The sequence below is a fragment of the Cryptotermes secundus genome, unplaced genomic scaffold (assembly GCF_002891405.2).
Source record: "Cryptotermes secundus unplaced genomic scaffold, Csec_1.0 scaffold63, whole genome shotgun sequence".
NCBI classification, from domain to species: domain Eukaryota; kingdom Metazoa; phylum Arthropoda; class Insecta; order Blattodea; family Kalotermitidae; genus Cryptotermes; species Cryptotermes secundus.
In genome coordinates this window covers 147,284-173,655 of record NW_019725836.1, presented here as the reverse complement: position 1 = coordinate 173,655, position 26,372 = coordinate 147,284, and the positions used below count along the sequence as shown (strand labels likewise).

The 26,372-nt window shown below is 42.5% G+C and overlaps 1 protein-coding gene across 1 annotated transcript in view; it reads left to right on the top strand.

Annotated features, from left to right (window-relative positions):
• Positions 1–5,640, top strand: part of LOC111863506 (homeobox protein OTX1 B-like) — a 128,534-nt gene extending 122,894 nt beyond the window's left edge. The window contains exon 4 of the mRNA XM_023849861.2: positions 4,093–5,640. Coding sequence (XP_023705629.1) covers positions 4,093–4,857 — 765 coding nt within the window. The 3' untranslated portion in view covers positions 4,858–5,640. The remainder of the gene's footprint in view (positions 1–4,092) is intronic.
• Positions 5,641–26,372: the final 20,732 nt, after the last annotated feature.

The window sequence follows — 26,372 nt, the reverse complement described above, 5'->3', positions numbered from 1 at the left end:
CAAACATAAAATATATGGCTAAACACGTTCCCGCGACAGTAGACACGAACGAAATACTAGAAGACTGTGTTCTCTTTGTGGTCCGTGCTAAGATGTTACAATCAAGGAACAAGTTTAGAGCTTAGTCACTTCTGTACGGGAGTCTATGAAGAAAGGACTTGAGCCCGGATGTAGAGGAATAACCATTGCTGGAGCCGTTATCAGGAAACGCCTAGTAAGAGACTGAGAACACTAAAATGTGTGCTCTAGTGAATTGGAAATGGCGATAGTGTTATAGCTATTTGTAGTTATGACCTGTAAGTGGTCAATAAATCTATTCACCAATCCAAACCCCGTCTGTAGTCACTAAGAAGAGGTGACAAATTTGAATTCCATCTTGAAATAATAGGAGAGAGTGTGGAATGGATTCGGTCTGCTCACTAGTAGTGCCAGTGGCGGCTTTGGGAATAGGATCTCATATAAAATTTTGGGGTATTTCTTGAGAAGGTGAAGGACTAACAGCTTCTCCCGAAAGACTCAGATCCATGAGGTACTTTAAATTTTTCATCGCCTTGGATTAACCCTTTTAAGTTCAGTAGTACGTATATAAACCATCTGCTTCAATATGACAAATTTGTGCCAACCTTAGAAGATAGGGGGTCTGGCGTGTTCAGCGAAACGAATCCCCACTGCCGTTAATTTCGGTTTTCTAGACCGGAGCCGTGAATTAGCTCCTCACTTATCCCCACGAGTCTGAGTGGACACAGCTCCAGACCCACTACTTCTCAGAAAATCTGTTTGAGCCGGGAATCGAACCCGGGCCTCTGGATTTATAGCCAGGAACTCTAACCACTAGACCATAGGGGTACTATCTACGCCGACAAACGGTGGTAGCTCGGTCGGTATAGTTCGCCGGCGGACTAAAACCACTGAGTTTGTTTCTTTAGCTTCTTTAACAGACTAAAACCGTGCATTCTGCAGTGTGTATCTGTGTGTTCCGTATATTTCTCACAGTAAACAGTTACTGTGAAGAAAGCAGTCTTCTGGGATTTGGCACCGTGTATATGTGGTGTTAACCGACGTTTCGGAGGAACGTATCGCCTCCATCTTCAGGGTAGAAGGAAAAATATTTTTTCTTCTACCCTGAAGATGGAGGCGATACGTTCCTCCGAAACGTCGGTTAACACCACATATACGCGGTGCCAAATCCCAGAAGACTTCTTTCTTCATAGTCACCGCCGTGAAAGCCTCAAATCTTACATAAACAGTTACTGTTTTCCCAAACAGCCTTAACCGGTTGGGCTTTGTAGCGGAGATGTAATGTGTTTCCTGTGAGGTTGTTGTTATCAACCGATACATATGTACCGGGTCACAGAAAATACAAATATATAACGGAACAGTGAGCAATTAATGTACTAGAGATATCAGCGTGTTGCGGTATGGCTTCCAGACGAATGCAAGGACCATTTTTCTTTGAAGTGACTGTCACAGGTACTGCCTACTTAATAATGCCGCAGGACAACATAACACCTCCCACTGATATTTTGTTTTCTGATAAAGAGCCTTAGTGTCAACATTACCACACTGATGTGAGAAAATTTCTGATGTTCGTTTCCGCAGAAGATGATAGGACGAAGAGGAAGTTTGGAGAATCCACCTGACTTCACACCATTACAGTTTACTTATGCTCTGTTCCAAAGGATCGCTTAGTATGCAGTAAAAGCAGGAAAGTTTCAGGACCTGAAACAAGAAATTGAACATTACTCTGTGCTGTGATTCCATCAGCAACAATTAAAAAATGTCTCTTAGATAAACTGAAATATCCAATGACCTCATCAGGAATCGAATCCGCGACCTTCCGGCTTGTAGCATAGTACATCAACCAACTGTGCAACCGCGTGCCCCCACAACTAGTAGACCTAATTTTCGTTATATTGGTTCTTAAAACTGTGAACATTGAAAATCGGGTACTTAGAAATGCGGATAAATCACATACCAGAGAATTTGAAGACCGGGGTTCGATTTATGACATGAATGAAAAATTTTCGTCTTTTCCACTGCATGCAGACAGGTTTCGGTATTCACCAACTTCTTAGGTAATGGGTACTGAGGATTCGTTCCCTGGGTTTAAAGCAGCCGGGACGTGAAGCTGACTACCTTCATTTATTGCAGAGTTTAATGCATCGAGCTATACTACCCATTACGCATTCAATGCTTGCTGCTTAGTTAATTAAGCACAGGAACAACTGTAACTTCTGAAAGTTGGCTCTGTTCTGAGACGAGCAACAAATTTCCATTTGATGTGTCCGTAAAGTAGGTGATACTAGGTGACAGTAGGCATTAGATAGGTGGAAGTAGGCGATAACAGACCAAAGCAAAGCAAAATAAACTCGGTTCGCAATTTTCCCGTGTGAATCCAACAAATTGATTCCACGAAATGTAGTCATTCTTGAGGCTGCTATTTGTACAGAACACTGCTGTCTTCTTGGATGTGACGAAGCGCAAAGCGGTAGATATATTAACGGACGTTTCGGGTGAATGAATTTCTCATGTCACTCCTCGACGTATTATCAAAGCAAGCTTGAAATTTCGACCCTGAAGATGGAAATATTAGATTCCTCCGAGACCACGTACGGATAACACGAATTCACATCCCGTAAGGTTACAAGATAAATGTGTACGTATAATTATACCTGTGCTTAATTATGAAATACGTCTTCAGAAGTACGGGGTAGTGGAGGTATACCTCCACCATTCTTATCTGCTACATCAGATTGAAGTGAGTGGTTAGCTTTACGCCCCGGTATCTTTCTTCCGCTCTGAAAATTCCCTTAAAACTCATTCGATAAAGGCGGGAAAGAAAAAACATTTTGTACTTCTGTCGGTCCTGCAAACCCGAGACCACGTCATACCGACCGAAGTAGCTCTCATAGAAGGTAATACAGTCAAGTAATCTGCTCTGTGGAAATTTAAAATTGAAGCTGATTGTTGTTCAGCCACTCAAGGAATTACTCCTATTTTATGGAATTTGAAGGTGCATTGAATATCCTTGTCGGCCCATTTCGTCTTTCCTCATCAACTGCAGCCGATACTAAACGTCTGAGGTGATGAGGACTACACTCCTGTATAGTATATATAGGACTATACATTACGTCTCCGCTACAAAGCCGAACCGGTTAATGCTGTTTGGGGAAACAGTCGCTGTTTATTGTGAGAACCATACTGAACACACAAATACACTTCCAAATATTATGTATGAATTCAGTCCGTACTTCACAGGAAACATATTACGTCTCAGTTACAATGCCCAACCGGTTAAAGATGTTTTGGGAAACAGTCGTTGTTTATTGTGAGAACCATACGGAACACACAGATACACTTCCATATATTATGTAAGAATTCAGTTCGTACCTCACAGGAAACACAATACGTCTATGCTACAAAGCCCAACCGGTTAATTCATTTGGAGAAACAGTCGCTGTTTGATATGAAAATCAACGATATATTTTGTGAGCAGATTTGGGAATATATTTAATTTAGAAATACGTAGGTGGTATTATGAGTTACCTCTGAATATAAGTGATTTAGATCTTGTAAAAGTACTACTGCTTTTTTTTTTTTTTTTTAAGGTTTTCAGTGACTGAACTCTTCTTATAACAATGAAGAATGTCTCGTTGTAGGGCGGTAATGGTCTCAAGAGATCGCTATTTGTTTCCTTTGTTGAGTCTTGTGTGCTCAGTATAATTCATCTCTAAGGATATGTCGCACGTTGACTAGGCAAACTTAGCCCCGTGTCTTCTGGGATAAAACATCTTGTATTTCGGTAAATTCCACCGAAATTTTTGAGGCACCTAGGACTTCCATCTTTACAGTAGTAAAGTGAGAAAAACAAATAGTCAGCAGTGAGCACGCGGCAAGCCTGAGCGACGAGACGTGAGTGGACTTCTGCCGAAATGCACGGAGTCACAACCCAGAATATCTAACTGACAGTGATCACCTTCGGGAAGTACTCAGAAGCAACAAAATTGTAACTTTGTGATGATGACGTCACTAATGACGGCCCCACCATAAATGATCATTTGATTCGCTATGACGTTACATTTCTTTTTTCAGGTTTGGTTCAAGAACCGGCGAGCCAAATGTCGACAACAGCAACAACAGCAACAACAACATAATCTTGGTGGCGGTGGAGGGGGGAGCAGTTCTAGCAACACCAAGCCCTCCAGGGTTCCAGGGAGCAGCCCTAGCTCTAAGATCAAGACGTCCAAGCACTCTCCACCGCCCCCAGCTCCTTCCAGCACCGGAAGTAACAGCGTGTCTCCTCCAGTTAACGTGATCCTGAAGAAGGAGCCGTCACCCGTCATTTCGTTCCAGCAGCTCCGGGTGGGAGGTGGGGGAAATGTGACACCGGTCGGCAGCGCTCCAGGCGGGGGCTGCAGTACTACACCTTCTTCTGTGTTGATTCCAAGTCCTCCAGTGACCCCCGGTACGTCCGTTGGCTATCAGCACGATATATCGTACAACGGGTTCGGCTGGGGAACTCCAGGAACATCCAACACATCTTCCCCGAACTGTTACACCCAGAACTATAGTTCTTACTATGGTAACATGAGTGTAGACTATTTACCTCCGCCATCTTCAGCGGTGTCTCACCATCAGATGAGTTCAACTGCTTCACACGCGTCTGCCTCGAACTTAACTCAACACTATTCCTCTCACAGTCACGTTGTAGCCCACGGGTTCAATCACCACCATCACCAAATGGCGACGTACTCGGGAATGGGTATGAGTGGACATCACCAGAGCTTCAACTCCTCCAGACACCAGGATTATAACATGGATTATCAGCTCGCGCACGATAAGTATCAGGTGGTGTAGTCTGGGAGTCAGTAAGCTTGCCTCAGCGTGCAACTTGAAGATGAGCAGTGCTTAATTGGTGACGCCCGTGTGATGTGTGGATCTTGGCTGGCTCAGGCAGTGAATGGTCTGTTGGAATTTTACCCCCGTCAAGCAATCAGCATTCTAAATGCATCTTTGACTGGATAAAGCGACGATCTGATGAATTTATTCATTTTCTGGGAAAGAACGCCTTCTAGTCCGGTGACGTTTATATCTTCAGGGCTGAAGAGTAAAGTCAAGGGAGAAAGCAGTACGGAGCAGGCAGAAATCAGCTCTGAAACGTAGATTGAGCTTAACTGGACTCCAAGCCATTGCATCCTCACTTCTGCGAGGACCTCAAATACAAAGAGAGTCCATATGGCTCTTAATTCGATCAAGTTACCAACAGTTCATGTGGTACTGCTCGAAATATTTAATGTTCCATCAAAATCTGAAAGACTGTTATGAATGTATTTTTTATCATTGTTACGCTGTTTCGGAGCGTTCGCAACGAAAATTTCCAACATTGCACGCCTTAGCTAGGAATTTTCTGTCTGTCCGCCTGTTTAGACGATTGTTGTCTAAACTTACGTAGGACAATTGTTACTCAAATTTGTTTCCAGTTTCGTTTAAAATCAGATAACAATACCGGACACTTCACATGGAGACCTGCGCACGCATCGCGAAGGTTTGTCGGAGCGGAAAATGTTCCAGGCAGAATTTAAAAAAAGTAAAATTAAAGCTATCCCTGTACCAGGCCGTGAAGGCCCATAGGATTTTGAGACGTTGAGGGTCCCACATTATCCAGACAATCGGCTCAAAGATGGCGGTAAAGTTGTCAGCCTTACGCGCCGGCCGCGCTTTACTGCCCAGGAAAGTTATTTAATTAATTCCTGGTACTCATTTCTGTTAGAGGCTGAATAAACCCCAGGGCCTAGTGCGGCTGGAAGGATTAGGTCAAATGAAAAATATCCAATGACCTCATCGGGATTTGAACCCGCGACCTTCCGGCTTGTAGCGTAGCACCTCAACCACTACGATACAGAATTTATAAAGAAAAATGGAATGCATAGTTTATGTCCATATTTTTTTCACACAAACCTTAAGATTTTGAAGGAAAATTAAAGAAAAAAGAGTGAACGTGTCAGAATGGTTACGTTATGCATGTACAGTTCCTACCTTAGAGGTACTTGTGGCCGTCAGCACAGAAATCAGTAAATAAAGGTGATGTTGACGTGTTAACATTATGTTTTGTTACATATACCACTGTTACTGTTGTGCTCACGTCCACACAAGTACCTCTAATAATATTCACAACATGATTCAATTAAAACGATTATTTCCTACGTCGTTTAACAAGTCTACTAATGACAGAAAATTATGTATTGAGATTTGAGGTTCTCATTGGTTTCATGCTGTTGTCTTCTGGGTTAGAACAACATGTAGTGTTGAAGGTGCTTAACAATTGTTCTGAGGAACCTGCTTTCCATCAGTGCTATGAACACTTCTTCACAGAAGATGGGAGCAGCAGGTTCATTCGTAACGTCAACCTTGAAGTGACATTTAATGCTTAAAATTCCAATCCACAATTTTATGTTATCTGGGTAGTTCCGTGAGTAAATAATTTTGTAAAAAATCCTGAGAATCTCAATTTAAGAAAAAGCAAAATTCCCCGCAAATATTCCGTGATTATGCAACAGATGGCATATGCTGTCAGATAAAAGTCGGAATTTTCGTGGCCTGGCAATTTTAGGGTTAACAACCAACCAGCTTCCCCGCTTTGTATCCCTTTGCAGGTGTTCACCCACTCTTGGACACCATCTGTCTCCGGGACTCAGTCAGATGGTACTGTGTCGTAACCCACAAGACTGTAAGTTCACCGACGTTTCGGGGGGAGGCACTTCCTTAAAATAACGTTCGAACAGTAAGCCAAAGAAACAGGAAGTATGCAAATATGCAGAAGAGGCTTCGTGGGGAACCTAGTTCAAGTCTGTAAAGGAGCCTTGCAGGGCCAGAGGAGAGTTACTAATTCTGGCTTGTCTTGTGAAAGTGGAAAAATGGATGAAAGCGGGAGAGAAGTCCACGGGACGTACACGGCCGCTCCACAGATTGAGCAACACTCAACCTTATGCGGCTGTTCCATAAGGCACTTAATAAAATTCTTCTGGGCGGGAAAACTATTCCGTTACTTGCGGAAACAGAAATTAGTCAGGTGCGCGGATGAATACTACCAACATTCGCCTTCAGTCAAGGTACAAAATGTAGATCATATTTCGTTGCTCTAAATGTTGGTTTTCTGTGCTTAAAATAAATTCCTTATTTTCTTATTTAAAAGGACGTTTCGGATACTGATCTCTGTCTCTGTCCTCAGTTAAAGAGCCTACACAGAGACAGAGAGAGTACGTAATCCCAAGCTCCGGAGACAGAACGAGTGCAGTTAGTTCACCTCAGGGCTCAGGCAGTGTCCAATCTCCGAAAAGTCGCTTTAAATAAAAGAAAAAGCCGCTAATCATATTGATATGTCATCGTCGCTAAATTTGGAATATATTTTTTTTTCATATTTCAATTTCAGTTTCCTACAAATAAAAAACGTGCGCCAACATATATTGAGTAAACCCTCGCTAATCCGAATTAAATGGGGGTCATCCGGATTAGCCGATAATCTGAACTAATGAAGGAAAGGATAGCCCGAAAAGAAGAAGAGAACTTAGAAAAGAAATAAACGGAAAAGCTAATAATATAGGTAGCCCTTATAAAAAAAATCACTGCAGAAATGCTTCCTCTGTCAGAAGCTGAAATCCTGGGTCTCCTTCATCTAGCTGAAGCCAATCTTACGATATTGCGTGTTTTCAGTCTCTCCGGCTGCCCTCAACTCAGAAAGTCCTCTAGCTCCTAACTGCCACTTGCCTTTTGAAGTTTACACTCAACTGTGAACAGCATTTTTCGTATTTCGATCCGGATTATCGAGGGTACACTGTATAGACCTACATACCTGTATTACAGTAATAATATCGACTTGAAAAATTCGGGCTACTCAAGACCTTCCGGAATAGGACTAGCGTCACAGGGTGTACCCGTGGAATTCGTGGACAATGCGGAAATTGGGGTGGGGGTGGAAGAAAAGTTGCTCTGACAGATTGGCGCCCTGAAAAGCGTAGTGTGAAGGTGTCCAACGGCGTAGCGGAAGAAGGTGCCACGAGATCTCCTATGAAGAAGGCTTCCTAACATGAAACTTACACTTCTTTCGCAAGGACCACGTATCCGAGTGTCACTAAGTAACTATCACCTGTCATCTGAGTGCAAGTTCAGTGCCTTGAAACGGACAAATATCACGCGCTTAGAGTCCTAGAAGCATAGGCCTACAATAATTAAGAGCAAATTTAGGATTCTAAGTTAGTTCTTGCATTTGTATAGAAGTGCTGAATATTTTTATATTCGTAACGTAAACTCTCATATCCGAAATTCGACGAAACATTACAGATTTTGCAAGTTTGATCACGAAATTGTTGGGGTTTCCCCCAATATCAGGGTGACAGCAGCTCTCAAACGAGTGGTCGTACGCGTCTGCATGTTCTTCAGCGCGATCGCAGTTTCATATGTCGTGAAAAACCTTTGCTGGCCCAGACTTCATGTTTTTATTGTGTTGCTGATTTGCTGCAATGGTTTAATGAACAAGATTAGGCTGTTCTAATGGACACGTTTGACTAGGTGCTTCCACACTTTTTCACCCGAGGATGGAAAGAGATATAGTTTCCGAAACGTTGTGTTCTGTTCGCAATACCAGATTATGGACAGAGCCCAGAGTCCCAGAAATACAATTGCAATATATCGTCGCCAGAAACATTTGCAATTGTTTTCAGATTCTTGCAATCGATTTCAGATTCTTGCAATCGATATTCTCAAAAGGTTTGTTAGAGTTATAGAAGACGCAACTCATGCACAAGTAATGCCCTTTCTGATGTATATACAGGGTGTGTCAGCAATGTTTCTACAATCGTTCCTCTTGAGTTTACTTGTGTGATGTCAGAATATGTGTGTCGGCCTATCTTTCATGAACTTAAAATATTATGAGTACATGTTATGAATAAATGAAATGATATATTACTAACACCCATGGACTTTTATATATATATACTATATCCATAAATATTTATAACTTCTGTGATAAGCGAATATGGACTGAATGAAACAAGATAAGGAACTTCCTGTACTCTGTGGTAATCAGCAGGGTTCTGTACCAGACGGAGAGTTTCTTGAGCAGCTGAGCGACTATTAGCTTCTCAAGAAGTTCCTGAATTTATACCCTATCACTCGTCACTGAACAGTAATCAGCTGTTTTCATCTGGAAATCCAAACCCACAGCCCAGACGCCATCTGGTTTAGAACCCCCTTCCACAAGCACCAACACAGGTGTCCAGACATTGCTTTCAGAAGGAAAGATTCTTATTCTGGAGTCGCTTGTTTCAAATCTCGGCTCGAGTATCGGTGATACTTAACATATAATTGGTTTACCTCAGTTTCACCGTGCAAATCCCGGGATGGTGCTTCAGTTGGGCCAGTACCACTTCCTTCCTAATTCTTTACATCCATTATTCATCCAACCATTCGATGTTCTGTAGTACAGACACTGTGAGAACCTTGAAGCTTCTCTCCAGCCATTTCATGTCATTTTCAGACAGCCACGCTAGACAAAGAGTATGCGTGGAGCCTTACCTCCGTGCTATTTGTTTATCCTAATGGGGTGGTGTTAATACACAAGGACTTGCTTTAAGCGAGTTATGTTTGTTTGTTTTTTTCATTTAACTGACTCCAGTAGATGACTAGATAATTGTATATACTGAGGTCACTCAAAGGATTCCAAAGCATGCACAACTCTCGAGCTGTTACATTTCCCCCTCCAGCACAATCCCATATATTCAACTCCCTTCATTCAGCCATTGTCTTGGCATGAATGTTGATAGTAATAACCTTAGCTATGAGCTTGTTGGCATAGGCCATACAGGACGAAAGTTTAAATTTTCTAGCACCATGAACCCCGCCTTTCGTGGGGTGGCATCAACATGTTATTCCTAGAGGCACATAGATTCCGGAACCAAGTAGCTCTGACAGTATAGTGACTAGACCACATGCTGGATCATCGAGGATTCGGGTTTCGATACCCGTAAAGGCAAGAGACTTTCGCATTCTCAACAGCGACCAGACCGACTCTGGGGTCCACTCAATCCCATATCCATTGGGTTAAGGGGTCACTTTCCCCGGGGGTAAAGCGCCCGGGGCGTGAATATGACGGCTGACTTATAGTTAGTACGAAGGATATGAGTGCATGGAGCCATAACTCCACTCCAAATACGTCTTTATATCGTAGTGCATAATTAATTAAGCATAAGGAAAACTTTACCTCAACATATGAGAGTTCGAACCTAACAATATTGAGTTTTGATCCTCAGCCTGAATTACGAAATATTGTGGATCCAATTTTGCAAACCACTGGCTATATCTTTGTGTGCTTTCGCCGAAATCTAACCCACAAATTTATCTGTGCGTCATCCCACTGTCTGCCGCTAATTCACTTCTATATCATTGTTCACGCTAACTCTCGGTAACTGTCACTCAGTCACGTGACCAACACGATCACGCAAGCGCTCTCGCCAAAATGGGTAACATGAGAATTTCATTATATAACTCAATTGTACTCATTCAATTTGGGTCATCCTGCGAGCGTTTACATCTGTACATCACTACATAGATCTGTCACCACTGCCAGTACGCGGTTTAAGGCATAAAATCTTAGTAGTCGCCGTATAACCACCTTATTTAACGTTAATATATCCTTACATTGTAAATTTGTGTGTTCCGTATGGTTCTCACAATAAACAGCGACTGTTTCCCTAAACAGCATTAACAGGTTGGGCTTTGTAGCGGAGATGCAATGTGTTTCTTGTGAGGTAGGATCTGGATAATCAGATATTATTTACATGAACATAATTTTACCCTAGTACAGACTTTTCAATGTCAATATCAAAATTCCCATGAAAAGCAACAAAGCCCCAAACTTCTACCCATAACAGAGTCCATTTCGTTTCGCTTCACCTCATTCACTTCTCAATGCGTTATCTTATTTTCAACATGTCTTTACCAGAAAGACGGCCGAAGAATGCCTGGGAAACTTCAGAGATGGAAAATATTCATACCTCCCCTGTGAAAATTTTTGTATTCGACTAACGAACCCCCCCGGACCCTACCACTTTTTCCATTTGAGTTCTCAAATTGGGTTCTGTCTTAAGTGATTTTGACTGACGAGCGAAGGAATTTTTCCCCAAGTTTAATTATTTTCCCTTGCTAATAATCATACCACCATTACTCTCACCGCTACATGTAATGTGCGACAACCCTGAACACGCAGCACAGTATCACATCCTCTGACCCGGCACTTGTCTGTTTACAGAGTCAGGGGGTTAAGTATCCTCCAGGCTTTAATCGGAACACGTGGCTTCAAACCAGGGTCGGCAATTTACCTGTGTCCGTCTATTTACGCTGGGATGTTGTTAGTAATGACACGTGTGTTCTCACGTGAGCAGGGGAGGAGCAGGAACAATGAACTGCCCCTCTTGTTGCATTTGCTGCTTCTCTGTGTGGGTCCTCAGTTAGCAAAGGGAGGATTAATACGTTAATGGACCGCTAATAGATTGAACGAGAATACTGGTCTTGGGCATTTTGTGTCGTCATAGTGTTCAAGCCGTGGGCTAGAGATGAGGCCCACAGAATGACGAGTAATTCGTATGATGAAGTCGCATTAAACGAACCAATATTTCGGGGCCTCCAATAAATTGAGAAACATCTTGAACAAAGGAGTTAGTGTAGCTATAACCCTCTAGACTTATTCGGCAGTTGTGTGTTTCCGATCTCGTCTTCCTTAGTCCCTCCAGGAAAATGCCAGGATTTTGCAACAATTATGTCACAACCATTTCGTTCCAAACCATTTCCCATTTAGCCTGGCGCTATGGCGTCTAGCTACACACACTGCGGCAAATAATTAATTTATACACTTGTATACGTATATATATCTTGAAAAATATATTGCATAAATTACCTCTTTAAGACCATGGGACATATTTCTTCTTGAGAAGCTAATAGTGGCTCAGGTAGTCAAGAACTTTTCGGTTTTACATGGAACGCGTAACTTTATTACCGCGAAGAATAACATCATGTGGAATGTGGCACCGTGTAGATCTCGTGAGAACCGACGTATCGGAGTAAAAAATCACCTCCATCTTCAGGGGAAAAAATCTCCGAACGAGGAACGAGCTTGAGCAAGTGGCTGCAGGTTTCCTCCGAAACGTCAATTCTCACAAGATCTACACGGCGCCACATCCCAGAAGTCGGCTGTGAAAAACTCAAATCTTACGTTTATTACCATGTTCACAAGAGCCAATCACTGCTCCCTACACTGAGCTGGAATTTTCTAACCCAGTTACGAACTTCCTCACATTTCATGGCACCCGAAGGTTCATTACAATTTTCACGAAGGTCCGCTATGGTCCCTATTCTGAGTCAGATGACTGCAAATCAAAACCCCCCATATTCTGCATATCTGAAAACCGTTTGTTACTTTTTCCCCATCCACGTCTTTTTTTTTCAGATAATTTCACTCCCTGATGTCTTAAAATGAAAACAGTTTTAATTAATCTCTCCTGTGCGTGCTAAAACGTAGGCCCATCTGGCCCTCATTCGTCTCATTACCATAAAAATAAAACATATAAGGTAAAGCGGTCCCTCTGCTTTACTAATTTATTCACTACGTCATGAAGGCGCATGGGGAGTGGATGTATAGATCCATATTTTCTTGACATCGGCACTAGTTGGATGTGAGTGGTCATATTCACGCGCCGGCCGCTTTACGTTAGGGGAATGGGTCACGGTACCCATTAGATAGGGAGCTGAGTGCGTCCCTGAACCGGGATGGACAACGTGGAGAAGAACTTAATATACAATTTAAGTTAAATTACAACTACGCATAAAAATTACAAAGTTCACAATCATACATCTAAGCACCATAGAAAAAATCTTAAATTTAATGTGAGATCCGTAATAGAAGTGTTACTGAACCAAGGTTTTATTTGTGTTTCGTCCGTTTTTCCTTGATATTTGTCATTCTACCGCGCTCCATAATGATCTACCATTGCCCCCGGAATGAGCGAGAGTCCTGATCACGCATCACATTCTCACATCCCCGATCTTTGCGTTGCGGGTTCCATCTCCGCCCCTTCACTTGGCTATAGTCCATTCGCGGAGACGAGACAGTCAGCGTAAACAAAGCAAGCACCGCGTCGCCACGGCTGACAGCAAGGAGTGGACAAAGCGCGCAGTTACTTCAGTGTACTCACTGCATTCGGACGCACGTTAACCTGTATTCAGACTGAAGAGTGAACTTTGGACGCCCCTGCAACGGTACACGCATCACGTGATCGCTGCATGATTTCATTCAAATAGCGAAGGAGATACCGCGTGCATTTGTTTACGAGGACTCTCTCGTCTCCGCGAATGGACTATAGTTGCAGACTGGGGGAGCTACTGCAGGTAAGTGCGCTTAATTTCTGGTTAGACTATTTCAAGATTTGGGTAGTTCTAAACACACTCGTCTTTTAAATAACATTCAACATAGGAACTTAAAAAAAATATATTTTTGAAAATTAAGTATCTATCCCTTTCATATACCTACATATATATATATATATAGTCACGTGTTGGGTGTATGCCACATGACAAATAACTTCACGCCGTTTTGGATCTAGCGAATTTATTCCACTCGCTCTTACAGTTACACAATTCACATCTACTGCCATCTGCAGTATCACAATTACTTCTGCTTCCACTCGCTCCGGTGAATGCTAGACTGAAACTGACTGGTTACTCTGGTAATCCTCTCATTATGTAGCTTCCGCACTGACAACACAGAACACAGTTACGTGATAGCTACCACTGTTGCGTAACGTCGAGTTTACAGGCGGTGCTGGGGAACGCTGCCGAGAGTTGTTTATTGCTGCGTAGTAAGCGCGGTTTCCCCTGCTACGTCACTGTGGGAAGTGCTGTTACTTCATCGCGGAGAAGGGGGGCGGAGTGTTGACTGGCCTATTACCGTAGCAGCGGCAGTTGCTCCGATGATGTTAGGTCACCGCTGGAAGGGGGGAGGGGGTGTTTACCAAGCGTTGCACGTAACAATATACGTATATATATATATATATATATATATTCTCTTTAAATGCAAAGTAAGGCATTTATTTAAATAGTCTTTGCTTTACTGTAGATTCAATAGCTGATACTATTTACCGTCGAATTGTAGGATAATTGATGGATGATGAACTGGAAAGTGTTTTGGAAGGAAATGATCGTGACATAATTAAAGGCACTACATTCTGCCCAAAAAGTGTATTTGTGTGTTCCGTATAGTTCACACAATAAACAGCGACTGTTTCCCCAAACAGCATTAACCGGTTGGGCTTCGTAGCGGAGACTTAATATGTTTCCTGTGAGATACGGACTGAATTTTTTTATATTATTTGGAAGTTTATCTGTGTGTTCCGTATGGTCCTCACAATAAACAGCGACTGTTTCCCTAATATGACAGCCTCTGTGAGCTAGTGGTCAAGAGTTCCTGGCTAAAAATCCAGAGGACCGGTTTCGATTCCCGGCACCATTAATTTTTCTGAGAAGTAGATGGTCTGGAAAGGGATCCACTCAGACTGGTGAGCATAATGGATGAGATATTTCAAGGAAATAGCGGCTCCGGTCTAGAAAATCGAGATTAACGACCGTGGGGATTCGCTGCGCTGACCACGCGACACCCTCTATCCGTTAAGTTGGCACTAACTTCACAGAGAAGCGGCGGTCGCTCGGTCGGTATAGTTCGCTTGCGGGCTGAAACCACGGGGTTTGTTTTTTGTTTGCTTCCCTAACACCATTGACAGATTAATCTTCGTGGCGAAGACGTAATGTGTTTCCTGTGAGGTACTAACTGAATTATTTTATATTATTTGGGAATGTAATTGTGTGTTCTGTATGGTTCTCACAATAAACAGCAACTGTTTCCCTAAACAGCATTAACCGGTTGGGCTTTGTAGCGGAGATGTAATATGTTTCCTGTGAGGTACGAACTGAATTCTTATATATTATTTGTATGTGTTCCATATGGTTTTCAGAATAAACAGCGACTGTTTCCCCAAAGAGCATTAACCGGTTGGGCTTTGTAGCGGAGACGCAATGTGTTTCCTGTGTGGTCGGATATTCCTACTGTAATGTCTGAAGAATATATTGATTGATATTGCCCTTACCAGAAGGATGATAGAGCGAAGTCTGGGAATCTTTCAACAAAATTACGCTTCCCCCTCAAAACTCTATGTCTAGATCTTACTCTTTCAATACCCATTTTACAGTAAGAATGTGCGAATAAGTGGACGTCAACCTCCATTTTATTCTTCCCTCCACGCATCGGATCGAATTTAATGGCCATTTCCATTCTTCAGTCCTCTCTACGTGACGTGCGTGAAAGGTTAATGGGCTTCGGAACTGGTCTGGACCCGGTAAGGAAACTTCTGCTTTTGTAATTTTCTCCATTCTCCTCATAACATCTGATATCTTTGAAGTATTTTGTTTTATCGTGGCCATCGAGCCGCTGTACAGGCAAATGAATGTTTAATGTGTGTTATTACATCGGTCTGGTGTCCGTGGCGGCAGATGGAACCCTCCCGTGGGACGCGTGCCTGGGGGTGGGGGTGGGGGAGCAACTGACTGTGAAGACCTCATTTCTCTGGCTGATTAACCGCGGATCGTGTTTCGTGGGCATGATCGGAAGAGGAGAACACAGGCAGAGAACGTAATTAATTAAGATACTTCAAAATATAATTCATTATAGTAAGGGCAGGAGGGGGGTGGGAGGGAGGGAGGAGGACAGTGAAGACGAAATTGAATGCGCAGGCAACAGCGCACAGGGGCCATTGTTTGCTGTTGGCTGTGGGCGCATGAGGCCACGGGCAAGCGGAATGTCCGAACAAAGCGACTTACTTTGGTTTAATTTACTTCCCGCGCACGCGCACATTACGCGGTCTGGAAGATGGCTGTTATTCTAGAAGTGTGTCTCAGCTTGGTCAGAGTTCCATTAATCAACAAGGAAAATAAGATAAACTCCAGCTGTAAGTGTTTCGCGTTTTAAAATCCTTCCTTGATGATAATCTCTATACTCCAACAAAGATAAGGCGAGTAAATACCCTATCATCTTTATCAGTTTATATGGATCTTCTAATGAAATATTTCCAGTCGACTGTATTGTTTCATTTTTTAATTTCTTTCACAAATATTTCCTTCCTACTTGATATCTTCCATACCCAGCTGAGTCATTTTGTTTTATGTCATTCCACATGTCTCTTTCCTTTAAAATTCAACATCTTCTGTCCTATGTATCCTTGTTCTATCCGTTCAATTCGCGTGGTCAGAGCGTTAGTATATTCTCTAACTCTTGAGAACGTTTTCATTTCGACCACAGAGGCGCTGGCAGTACAAGAGTCTTCTCCCTTCCACAGCATTCAGACCGGCTCTCGGGTAAACCCAGCCGGGGCTTGAAACTTACCACTTATCTTCAATTACTGCCAACATTTTGAACGGTGGAGCTATACCTCCACCCACCCATAGACCTTCATAGCATAGTGCTTAATTACTTAAGCACAGGGACAACGTCACATTTACCGTTCTCTGTCCATGGGGCTGAGTCCTGCATCAGAAGTCACAACACAAGAATTTCTTCAGATCTTATGGAGACAGAAGCTTCATTGCCATGCACACAGGAGCCCTCCACTCTTTCTTATCCTGAGCCAGATCAACCCAGTCCATACCACCCCATCCTATGTCTCACTAAGATCTATCTTATCTTTGCCATACACGGGCAGTAAATGTATTTTCACGTGTATGAATGGCCATAGACGGGGTTTGGATTGGGGATTGGATTTATTGACCACTTATGCACACAACTCATAACTACCAGTAATTATAAGAGCTTCGCTGGTTTACACACTAAAGTCAATGTAACTTCTGCACACATAGTTTTATGTGTTTTATTATATGATTAATAGTATTGTATCCAGTTTGATAGTACTGCAGTACAATGGTGTATATGTTGTTAGCCATGTGTTTGCCTGATGATGCCTATTAATAGCCGAAACATGTAGCAGAGCTGTAGCGGGGCACTGACCTTGATATTTGTTGTGTTGTGACGGTTGATAAAGAGGTTGAATACATAAGAATTCAGCCCGTACCTCACAGGAAACACATTGTCTCCGCTACAAAGCCTCAACTAGTCTCAGCTAGTCGATTTCTGGTAAGGGATCCTAGCAGTATCCTCTGCTAAGGTCCTTACCGGCTGGCGAATATTCCACTAATAATTCATTGCTCCCAGGCTGATTGGCCACCTCACACCAACCCATTACTCTTCTTTTCATTGACTGGCTAACTACAGCTCCCAGCTTGCCCCGCTTATACATCTCGGCATGGATCACAGATAAAACACCGCCCCTCATTTTTTTAGTTTAATCGTTTCCGTTGGAATATGTATGTTTACGAAGCCGTTACTCAGTAACGACTCTTGTATATTTGCTTATCTCGGGGTCGTTTCCAAGCAACGGGTCTACGTGCTACAATATTAAAACCCTGAAATAACAAACATATTTCCACTTTCTAAATAACTGTACTGTACCATACCCGTGAGGTTATGTGATGATGTAGCCTTTCTTGCTCTCTTTTGAAATATCTGAATTCCCCAGAGTGTCTTCCCTCTCGCACAAGAATACCTCATTTAAAGACCGAAGCATCTCCAGCCTCACCCCAACCCCCATCCATCACCAACTCATTCTGTGTCCCCCCCTTGCCGTTCAGGAACTTGCTCTGTATGATGAAATGATTCGACGGTGCTCAGACCCGTAGCTTTCAAAGCAACAAAATTAATTAGTTGTTCACTTGCTTTGCGCGCTTGTATGCGGCCCTGTACAGTGGGTATATAATCTTTCAAGGGATTCTCTTTCGTTCATTTTATGGAGGGCTTAACTACTCCCCTCCCTTTCTCCCCCTTCCCGCAGATATACACGGTCTTATTTTTGCTTCAAGACAATTTCCATCATCCTCACTCAGCGAGAACAAGAACAACGCCGGCCAGTAACTTGCTGCAGGCGCTCATCTATACGTCATCAACGGTGGCGTCTATGAGTAGGCCCATCAACCTCTTAAAGCTAAGCGGTAACTATATGTACTGGCTACTTTACCACAGAGATAATTCAGTATTCTTCCCACACAGTGTATCTGTGTGTTCCGTATGGTTCCCACAGTAAATAGCGACTGTTTCCCCAAACAGCAGTAACCGGTTGGTCTTTGTAGCGGAGACGTAATGTGTTTCTTGTGAGGTACGGACTGAATTCTTATACATTATTTGGAGCTGTGTTTGTGTGTTCTGTATAGTTCTCACAATAAACAACGACTGTTTCCCTAAGCAGCTTTAACCGGTTGGGCTTTGTAGCGGAGACAATGTGTTTCCTGTGAGGTACGGGCTGAATTCTTATGTATTCAACCTCTTTATCAACCGTCACAACACAACAAATATCAAGGTCAGTGCCCCGCTACAGCTCTGCTACATGTTTCGGCTATTAATAGGCATCATCAGGCAAACACATGGCTAACAACATATACACCATTGTACTGCAGTACTATCAAACTGGGTACAATACTATTAATCATATAATAAAACACTTTACATAAAAATACAATAAATCATACTATATAAAAAGAGAAGTCATAGTATAAACAAGAATAAAATTTAAAAATTTAATTGATGCTCTATAACATCGAATCACTAGCTGATTTTGTAATTTCGTACGTTCTCATAGACTAATTGGAATATTCTATATTCTGATTATATATTATGAAAATATCATCTACGTATCTATTATAGTATATAATTTTCTCGTCTTTCAGCAGATGTTTTATTCTGTTCTGTTCTAGGTGTTGTAGAAAGATTTCTGCCATTTTACTTGGTAATCAGACAAAAATAACCCCACAATGCTTCCTCCAACACTTTGATGAACAGCAAAAACTTGCAATTCACAATATATGAGAAAGTAAATAACAAAATAACCTACTTGGACTTAAACCTATTTAACATACACGGACAAATAAAAATGGAAATATATAGAAAACCCACAACGACAGACATAATAATAAATAATAAATCATGCCACCCCATGGAAAAGAATTAGCGGTATTTAAAAATTGGATACACAGACTTCTCACACTACCCCTTGAGGAAAATACTAAACATAAAGAACTAAATACTATTATTAATATAATGCTAAATAATGGCTATAGAAAGGAAGACCTCATAAAACTACATAACAAACTTAAACAAAAGATGAGTAACCCGGATAATAAAGACGAAAAAGAACAAAAATGGGTCACTTATACTAATACAGGAAACTACATACGAAAAATCACAAAACTATTCAAAAACACTAACATACAGATAGCCTTCAAAACAACTCACACAATAGGTAAACTAATAAGTGAAAAACGAAAAATAAACCCCTATGAACTGAGTGGGATCTATAAAATGACATGCCAGAGCTGCCAAAAAGTATACATCGGCCAAACTTGTAGAAATATAACAACAAGGTATAAAGAACACATAAGAAACATAAGACTAAACAAAGATGAATCAGCATTCGCCCAACACATACTAAATAAACAACACCAGTATGGACCGATGACAATAATCATGGAAATGTCTGAGTAAGCCATAAAAGGAGGCATCACGAATATAAAAGATCTTCATATATATCATTTGAATAAGCTCAATAAATTAATAGAAGTACAAAAACACACAAAGGAAAGTAATAACCAACGTAACATGTTTGACCTCGNTTTAACTTAAATAACAAAAAATAAAAAAAAACTTTAATGCATCAAGGACAATTGTTGTAGTAGTTTGTATAAAGTGTATATTACAAATATTGTATATTTATGTATTTTAAAAATGAAAACACCCAATGTAATAATAGTTTCTAAAAGTATTGATGTTCCCTCCAATGATGGTCTATAGGGACCGAAACATGTTAGGATGCTAAAAAGTGAAGTAGTAAAAGCTTCAACAGTCACGCTGGACGGAGTTGTTTTATCATTTGTAATATTGATAGTGTGACGGACCAGAATGAAACAAATCAAATTTTACGTGACAATATGTTGCTGTCTCGTCATCAAAATGCAGGAGAACTTCATGATATAAAGATAGCTAACAGATCCTCTGGAAATGTGGAACAGCTCATTTATTTGGGAACGACAGTAACAAATCAAATCCTGATTTAGGAGGAATTTAAGAGGAGATTGAACTCGGGTAATGCTTGCTACCATGCAGTCCAGAACCTTCTGTCTTCTCGTCTGCTGTCCAAAATAATAAAAATCAGAATATAGTACAAAACTGTAATTTTGCTTGTGGTTCTATATGGGTGCGAAACTTGATCTCTGATATTAAGGAAGGAACATAGACTGAGGGTGGGCCGCGCCATAGCTCAAGCGGTTAGTTGCTGGCATCCCACCGCGGCGGTACGGGTTCAGTCTCGAGTCTGGTCAAGTGGGATTTGTGGTGGTAAAGTGGCGCGGGGGCGGGTTTTATCCGAGCACTTCAGTTTCCCCTGCCACTCTTCATTCCACCAATTGCTCCACAATCATCCTCACCTATCATCTGGGGCTCGTACAATAGGCCAGACGTGACCGCAGTACAAGGGAGTTAGTTCGAACCCACCAGAAATAAAGAAAAATAGACTGAGGGTGTTCGAGAACTGGGTGTTGAGGAGAACATTCGGACGGAAGAGAGATGAAGTGACAGGAGGTTGGAGAAAAACTGCATAATGAGGAGCTTCATAACTTGTACTCTTCTCAAAGTATAATTCGAATGATCAAGTTAAGGAGGATGAGATGGGCAGGGTATGTAGCACGAATGGGGTGAAGAGGAACGCATATGAGAATTTGGTTTGAAATCCAGAAGGAAAATTACCACTGAGAAAACCTATATCGTGTAAGGGTGGGGATAATATTAAAATGGATGTTGGAAAGACTGGATGGTGTGTTAGGGACTGGGTTGATCTGGCTCAGGATGAAGACTAATGGAAGGATCTTGTGATCACTGTAACGAACATTTGGGTTCCATGAAATACTGGAAATTTCTTGAGTTGCTGAGAGACTGGCAGTTTCTCAAGAAGGGAGTTAATTACTGAAATATGCATATGAAGTATCAGCAGCACTTCGGAATATTTCTGTCCTTCCTTTCGTTACACAAATAGCAACAAACTTACGCAGTACAGTGCACACAACCACCACCCGCGGTACTCGTGCCACACGTTACGGCCCGTCGAACTAGATCCAGTCTAAAGTCAGCCCTCGTAATGAAACGGATGCCTAAGGCTAGTGAGGGGGAGGAGGGCACCCCATGTTCGTCTGCGAGCCAGGCGATAAGTGAAGCCCCAATAAAAACACGCATACTCCATGTTGAGATTGAGTTGTCACTTGCGCCCACGGAAAACCTACCCCTTCCAGATTAACGCCATTCAGCAACACGGCGCGAATCATTGGAGCAGATTATCTTTTGCTGCAGGCTCACACTGCTTGGCTATCGAACTATCGAGCGATAACCACATGAAACAGAGAGACTGCTGCTTGCTTTTGTCTGTAGGTATGCAACGCGCTCTGCTGTAATGTGTGATGTGTTGTCTATATGACAGTCACTTATGGAATGCAATAATACGGAGTGATCCTTTCCGGTGGGGAAGAAATGAAATTGCTACGTCATAGAAACTCTTAAATTTTATAATGTAAATTCGGGTATTGGATTCTTCTGCTTATACCGAAATTTATATATCTTTGCCGTTTTTTATTGCTAGTTTGGTGGGACTGAATCCCTTGTACTGCGGCCACTACTGGCCCATTGTACCAGCACCAGATGACAGGTGATGGTGATTGTGGAGCAATTGGTGGAATGAAAATTGGCAGGGAAACCGAAGTACTCGGAGAAAACCTGCCCCAGCGCCACTAGTCCACCACAAATCCTACTTGACCAGACCCGGGATCGAACCCGGGCCGCCGCGGTGGGAAGCCAGCAACTAACTGCTTGAGCTATGGCGCGGCCCCCTATCTTTGCCTTTAGTATTTGTCGATACCCGTACTCTTTCTCAGTCTGTAATTAAGCACCACGACATTTCTTGTATTTTGCTGTTAGTTTCATTTCGTCCATCTCCCCACTGACCGCACAAATTCCACTTAAGCCTGTGCTGCTCCTTTTCCTATTTCACTTAACTGGTGCAACACCCTGTAGCAATCCAACAGCAGCCCTCTTCACCCGTTGCGTAAACTTTCGTACTATTAACTTCCACCGTTTCCCCCCGTATTTCTTCTTTCCAGTTCTACATCTTACAATATGACAAGTCGAATCCGAAGTTTAACGCCATTTCCCATTAATAATACCCACAAACATTTAATCGTAAATCGTCTTATTTGTATAATATAACCATTTTACATATCCACGTCAAAATATTATCAAATTATTCGCATAAATGAACACGATACACAGAAATAATTGTTCCCTCGTTCATGACCTACTTCATAACGTACACGCAATGTGTTAACGCTGAGAGTTCGCTGCAGTTTCGTCATTTCGGAGTGTTCGTCTCACCGTTACAATGCTCGCCACACATTGCTTCACTTCCTCGGGCCTCAGAGCTGCTGAGGGCCGGCCAGTCCTCCCTACCTTCTGACCAGCATCTGGTTCAGCTGTCTCCATTTTCTCCAGAACTCGGATGAACTTGCGTCAGGGCTCCCACGCTTAGAAACCACGTCATACGCAACACATGACTTCTGTGGAGGAGCCGCCATCTTGGATTTCCCACGAAGTATCATGCAGCACATGCGCAGTGAGAATCACGTAAAGAAAAAGCGTGGAGATACGCGCACGTAACCAAACCGCGACGTTCGGTGCGACGTTTTCTTCAGTCTCTGCCCACTGAAAGCGAACAATCCCCGCAGTGCATACATCTCATGACGTGTTGTCTTTGTGCTTGAGATGTAGAGAGGGAGTGAAAGTATATCTCCACGCATTCTGAACCTCAGTATCAGGTGGAGACGAGCGGTTAGTTTCATGTCCCGGCCGCTTTAACCCCGTGGAAAGAGCCCCCGGTACTCATTGTATAAGAGACTGCGTGGGCACCAGAGCCTGTCTAGACCACGTGGGGAGGTAAAACGAAAACTTCTAATACCAGCAGGAATTGACGAAGTATAATTAGAATGATCAAATCAAGGACGATGAGGTGGGCAGGGCATGTAGCACGAAAGTGGGAGAAAAGGAATGCATATAGGATATTGGTGGGAAAGCCAGAAGGAAAGAGATTACTGGGAAGATCATAGCGTGGGTTGGTGGACAATATTAAAATGGAGCTTAGAGAGATATTAAGGGATGGTATGGATTGGATTGATCTGGCTCAGGATAGGGACTAGTGGAGGGCTCTTGTGAACACGGTAATGAACCTTCGAGTTCCATAAAATGCTGGGAAATTTTTGAGTAGCTGCAGATTTGGCTTCTCCTCAAGAAGGGCTCAGCTCCATAAGTAAGCCAGTAATTAAGTAAGTAAGTAAGTAGGAATTGAAATCGAATCACTTGTCCAGCTGGACTAGCAATAATTATGTGAACTCATATTTGTGAGGTGTTTTGTTTGAATCTTGGCCGAAACGATGGTTATTTTGACTCCGGTTTTCGTCACTTTCCTCAGCTCCTTCAGTTGGGGGTGGCAGTGTTTGGAAATGTGATTTTAAGGACCTCCTTTACAAAGGCCTCACATTTCGGGACCAATATCTTGATGGAAAAAGAAAAAATGTGTAAGAGATATGAAAGAGTAACGCTCTAAAATTGTTCACGACATTTCAAGTTTTGGGTTTTTGCACAGTGTGGATATGAGCAGGCTGCTGACGGTTCGGAGGTGCATAATGCCTCTATCCTCAGAGTCAAATATTGTAGGTGGGATGAGTGTCTTTCTACGAGTGCATGAACAAGGTGGGGGGTGGGGGGTAAGGGGTGGGGTGTCTCACAGTGAACAGGGAAATTTGTGACAATTCTTAAGCATCCAAGAAACTAATTCCCGTCGATAAGTAACCCCAGTGAAATGTAGCATCAGTAAACAGCGACTAGCAGCTTATGCTCTCGTATCAGAAACATCAGGTGCTGGATTTACGAAGGGAAGAGCGGAAAAGAAAAAGATTTGTATGTCTGACCTTGAAACGCATAAATCGAACTTGCAAGGTGAACCAGCCACCGGACAATTTTGCAATACTCTAAAATCAAATAAACAGTATTCCTTTAACCTTACAGATCTTAATGGAACTCCTTTTCTGGTTTTGATTTCCTTAAAATCCGCGGAAGTTTACAGAACCGCCAGTTACTGCAAGTCTGCACATCAAGTTCGTTCAACGGCTAAGCAAATCGACGTTTTCGTTGGTCTCCTTCAGCACTTCCAGGGCGGTGCTGAGTTAACACCCACGGCCAATTCCTTCCACATTCTTTTCAATTCTTTATTCACTAATTCTCCTAAAAATCCACGTTATATATACCACCGTAAGGAAAGGTAAAGCTTCCCCTGTAACAGGCCATGGAGACCCATAGGATTGTGAGGTTGACACATTTTCTAGACAATCGGCTCACAGGTGGCAGTTAGGTTGTCAGCCTTACGCGCCTGCCGCCTTTTACCCCCCCCCCCAAGAAGATTCCTAGTACTCATTTCTGTTACAGGTTGAGTCGAACCCAGGGCCATAATGCGGTTGGAAAGATTAGGTCAATTGAAAAACTCCACCTCATAGGGACTCGAACCCGAGACCTTCCGGCTTGTAGCACAGTACCTGAACCAACTACGCTACCGCGTTCCCCATGAACGTGTCTTCCATTCTTGAGTCTTCTCTCTTTGTCGGGGAAACGTGTCCACAGAGCTGCTCCCTAGCAATGGTTGTTGTACTGTCGCCTGCTTTAAGAGCCGTTACTTGGCAACGGGTATACGTGTAAAAGCGAGAACGTGGAGCAGGACAGACACTAGTGGCGTGCTCTTGTGAACAGGGCGATAAGGCTGGGGCTCCGGGAAAGGGAGCAGCTCGCTATAATTAAACGTCTTACGGTGATGATCAAATTATATGAACAGTACTGTCTTTCTTCGTGTAGTCCGTTGAAAGTCAACAGACTCTGCTTGCCATATGCTTTTACGCTGATTTCTTGCTAGGATTATTCTTGGACCTTGAATATAGAGGCAATATATTCCTCCGAAACATCCGTTGGCTTTCAACGGACTACACGGCCTTATATCCCAGAAGGTAGTACAATTCAATACGACTGGTGTGAGAACTTCAAATCCTGCCTAAAGCAATGTAGGTGTTAGTCCTCTGTATTAGAGCATTCCCTATTCTTATAGTGTGTTACTATCATTTGAGAGGAACATACTGCTTCCATCTTCAGGGTAGGTATGAATTCTGCCTTGAATAATCGTCATATAAAGATCGTATGCAGGATTTCAGATACTGAATGTGGGTTCTGTCAGGAATTTCCCAGTGGATAAAACAGTCATTTTTCAAAAGGGAACAGGTAGTTTTCCGAGAAGATAAGCAGTTTCCCATGTCGCACCCAACTTCACAGAGGGGGAGTCAAAACATCCGCTTACAAGCTTCTTTAAGATATTTTTAATTTTTATATTAATAATTTATATACTTTTTTCATTTGTCAATTTTTATTTTATTTTACAAAATTCGAGGGGAGGGTGTGAGATGCCAGTCTCTCCCCCCACCGGCGGCGCCTATGTACCTGAGTTTCGTTCTACGACATTAATATTGTGACGTCGGATAACAATCATTAGAAGGAAGATACAATGAAGTTCTGCGGACCACTGTTTGCACAACAATTCCTTGAAATATAAAAAAAATCCATGTGATTCAAGTTACGTAGTCTCCCACCCCCACTTGTTTCTTCACGTCTATGCACTGCCTTCCTCATAAATAAAACGCCCATATATTTCCCAGACAGTCAAAATAAACATCTGACAGTTTTTCATAGAGCTTTAGAATGTTCCTTAGGTCAGGAAGTGACGTGATTTTGACTTCCGGTGTTGCCTGTGACCACAATGTCTTTGTGCAGCAATAGCACCTTGCTATAATACACTTGCTGTCCCTTTAGGGTCACTGTACTTACCATGGTTCTGCTGTGAAATGCCCGAGATTCATTGTATGACGTGTACAATGGCCACTCCTGATCGATGACATCGTTGCCTGGTATAAAAGGCACATAGCTCCTTCTCCACCCCACACCCTGTGTACAGCTCCCATAGAGAGTTTTGAAACATACTGAACAGCATTGGTTGAGGCACTATGCTACAAGCCGGACAGTGGCGAGTTCGATTCTCGATGAAGTCACTGGA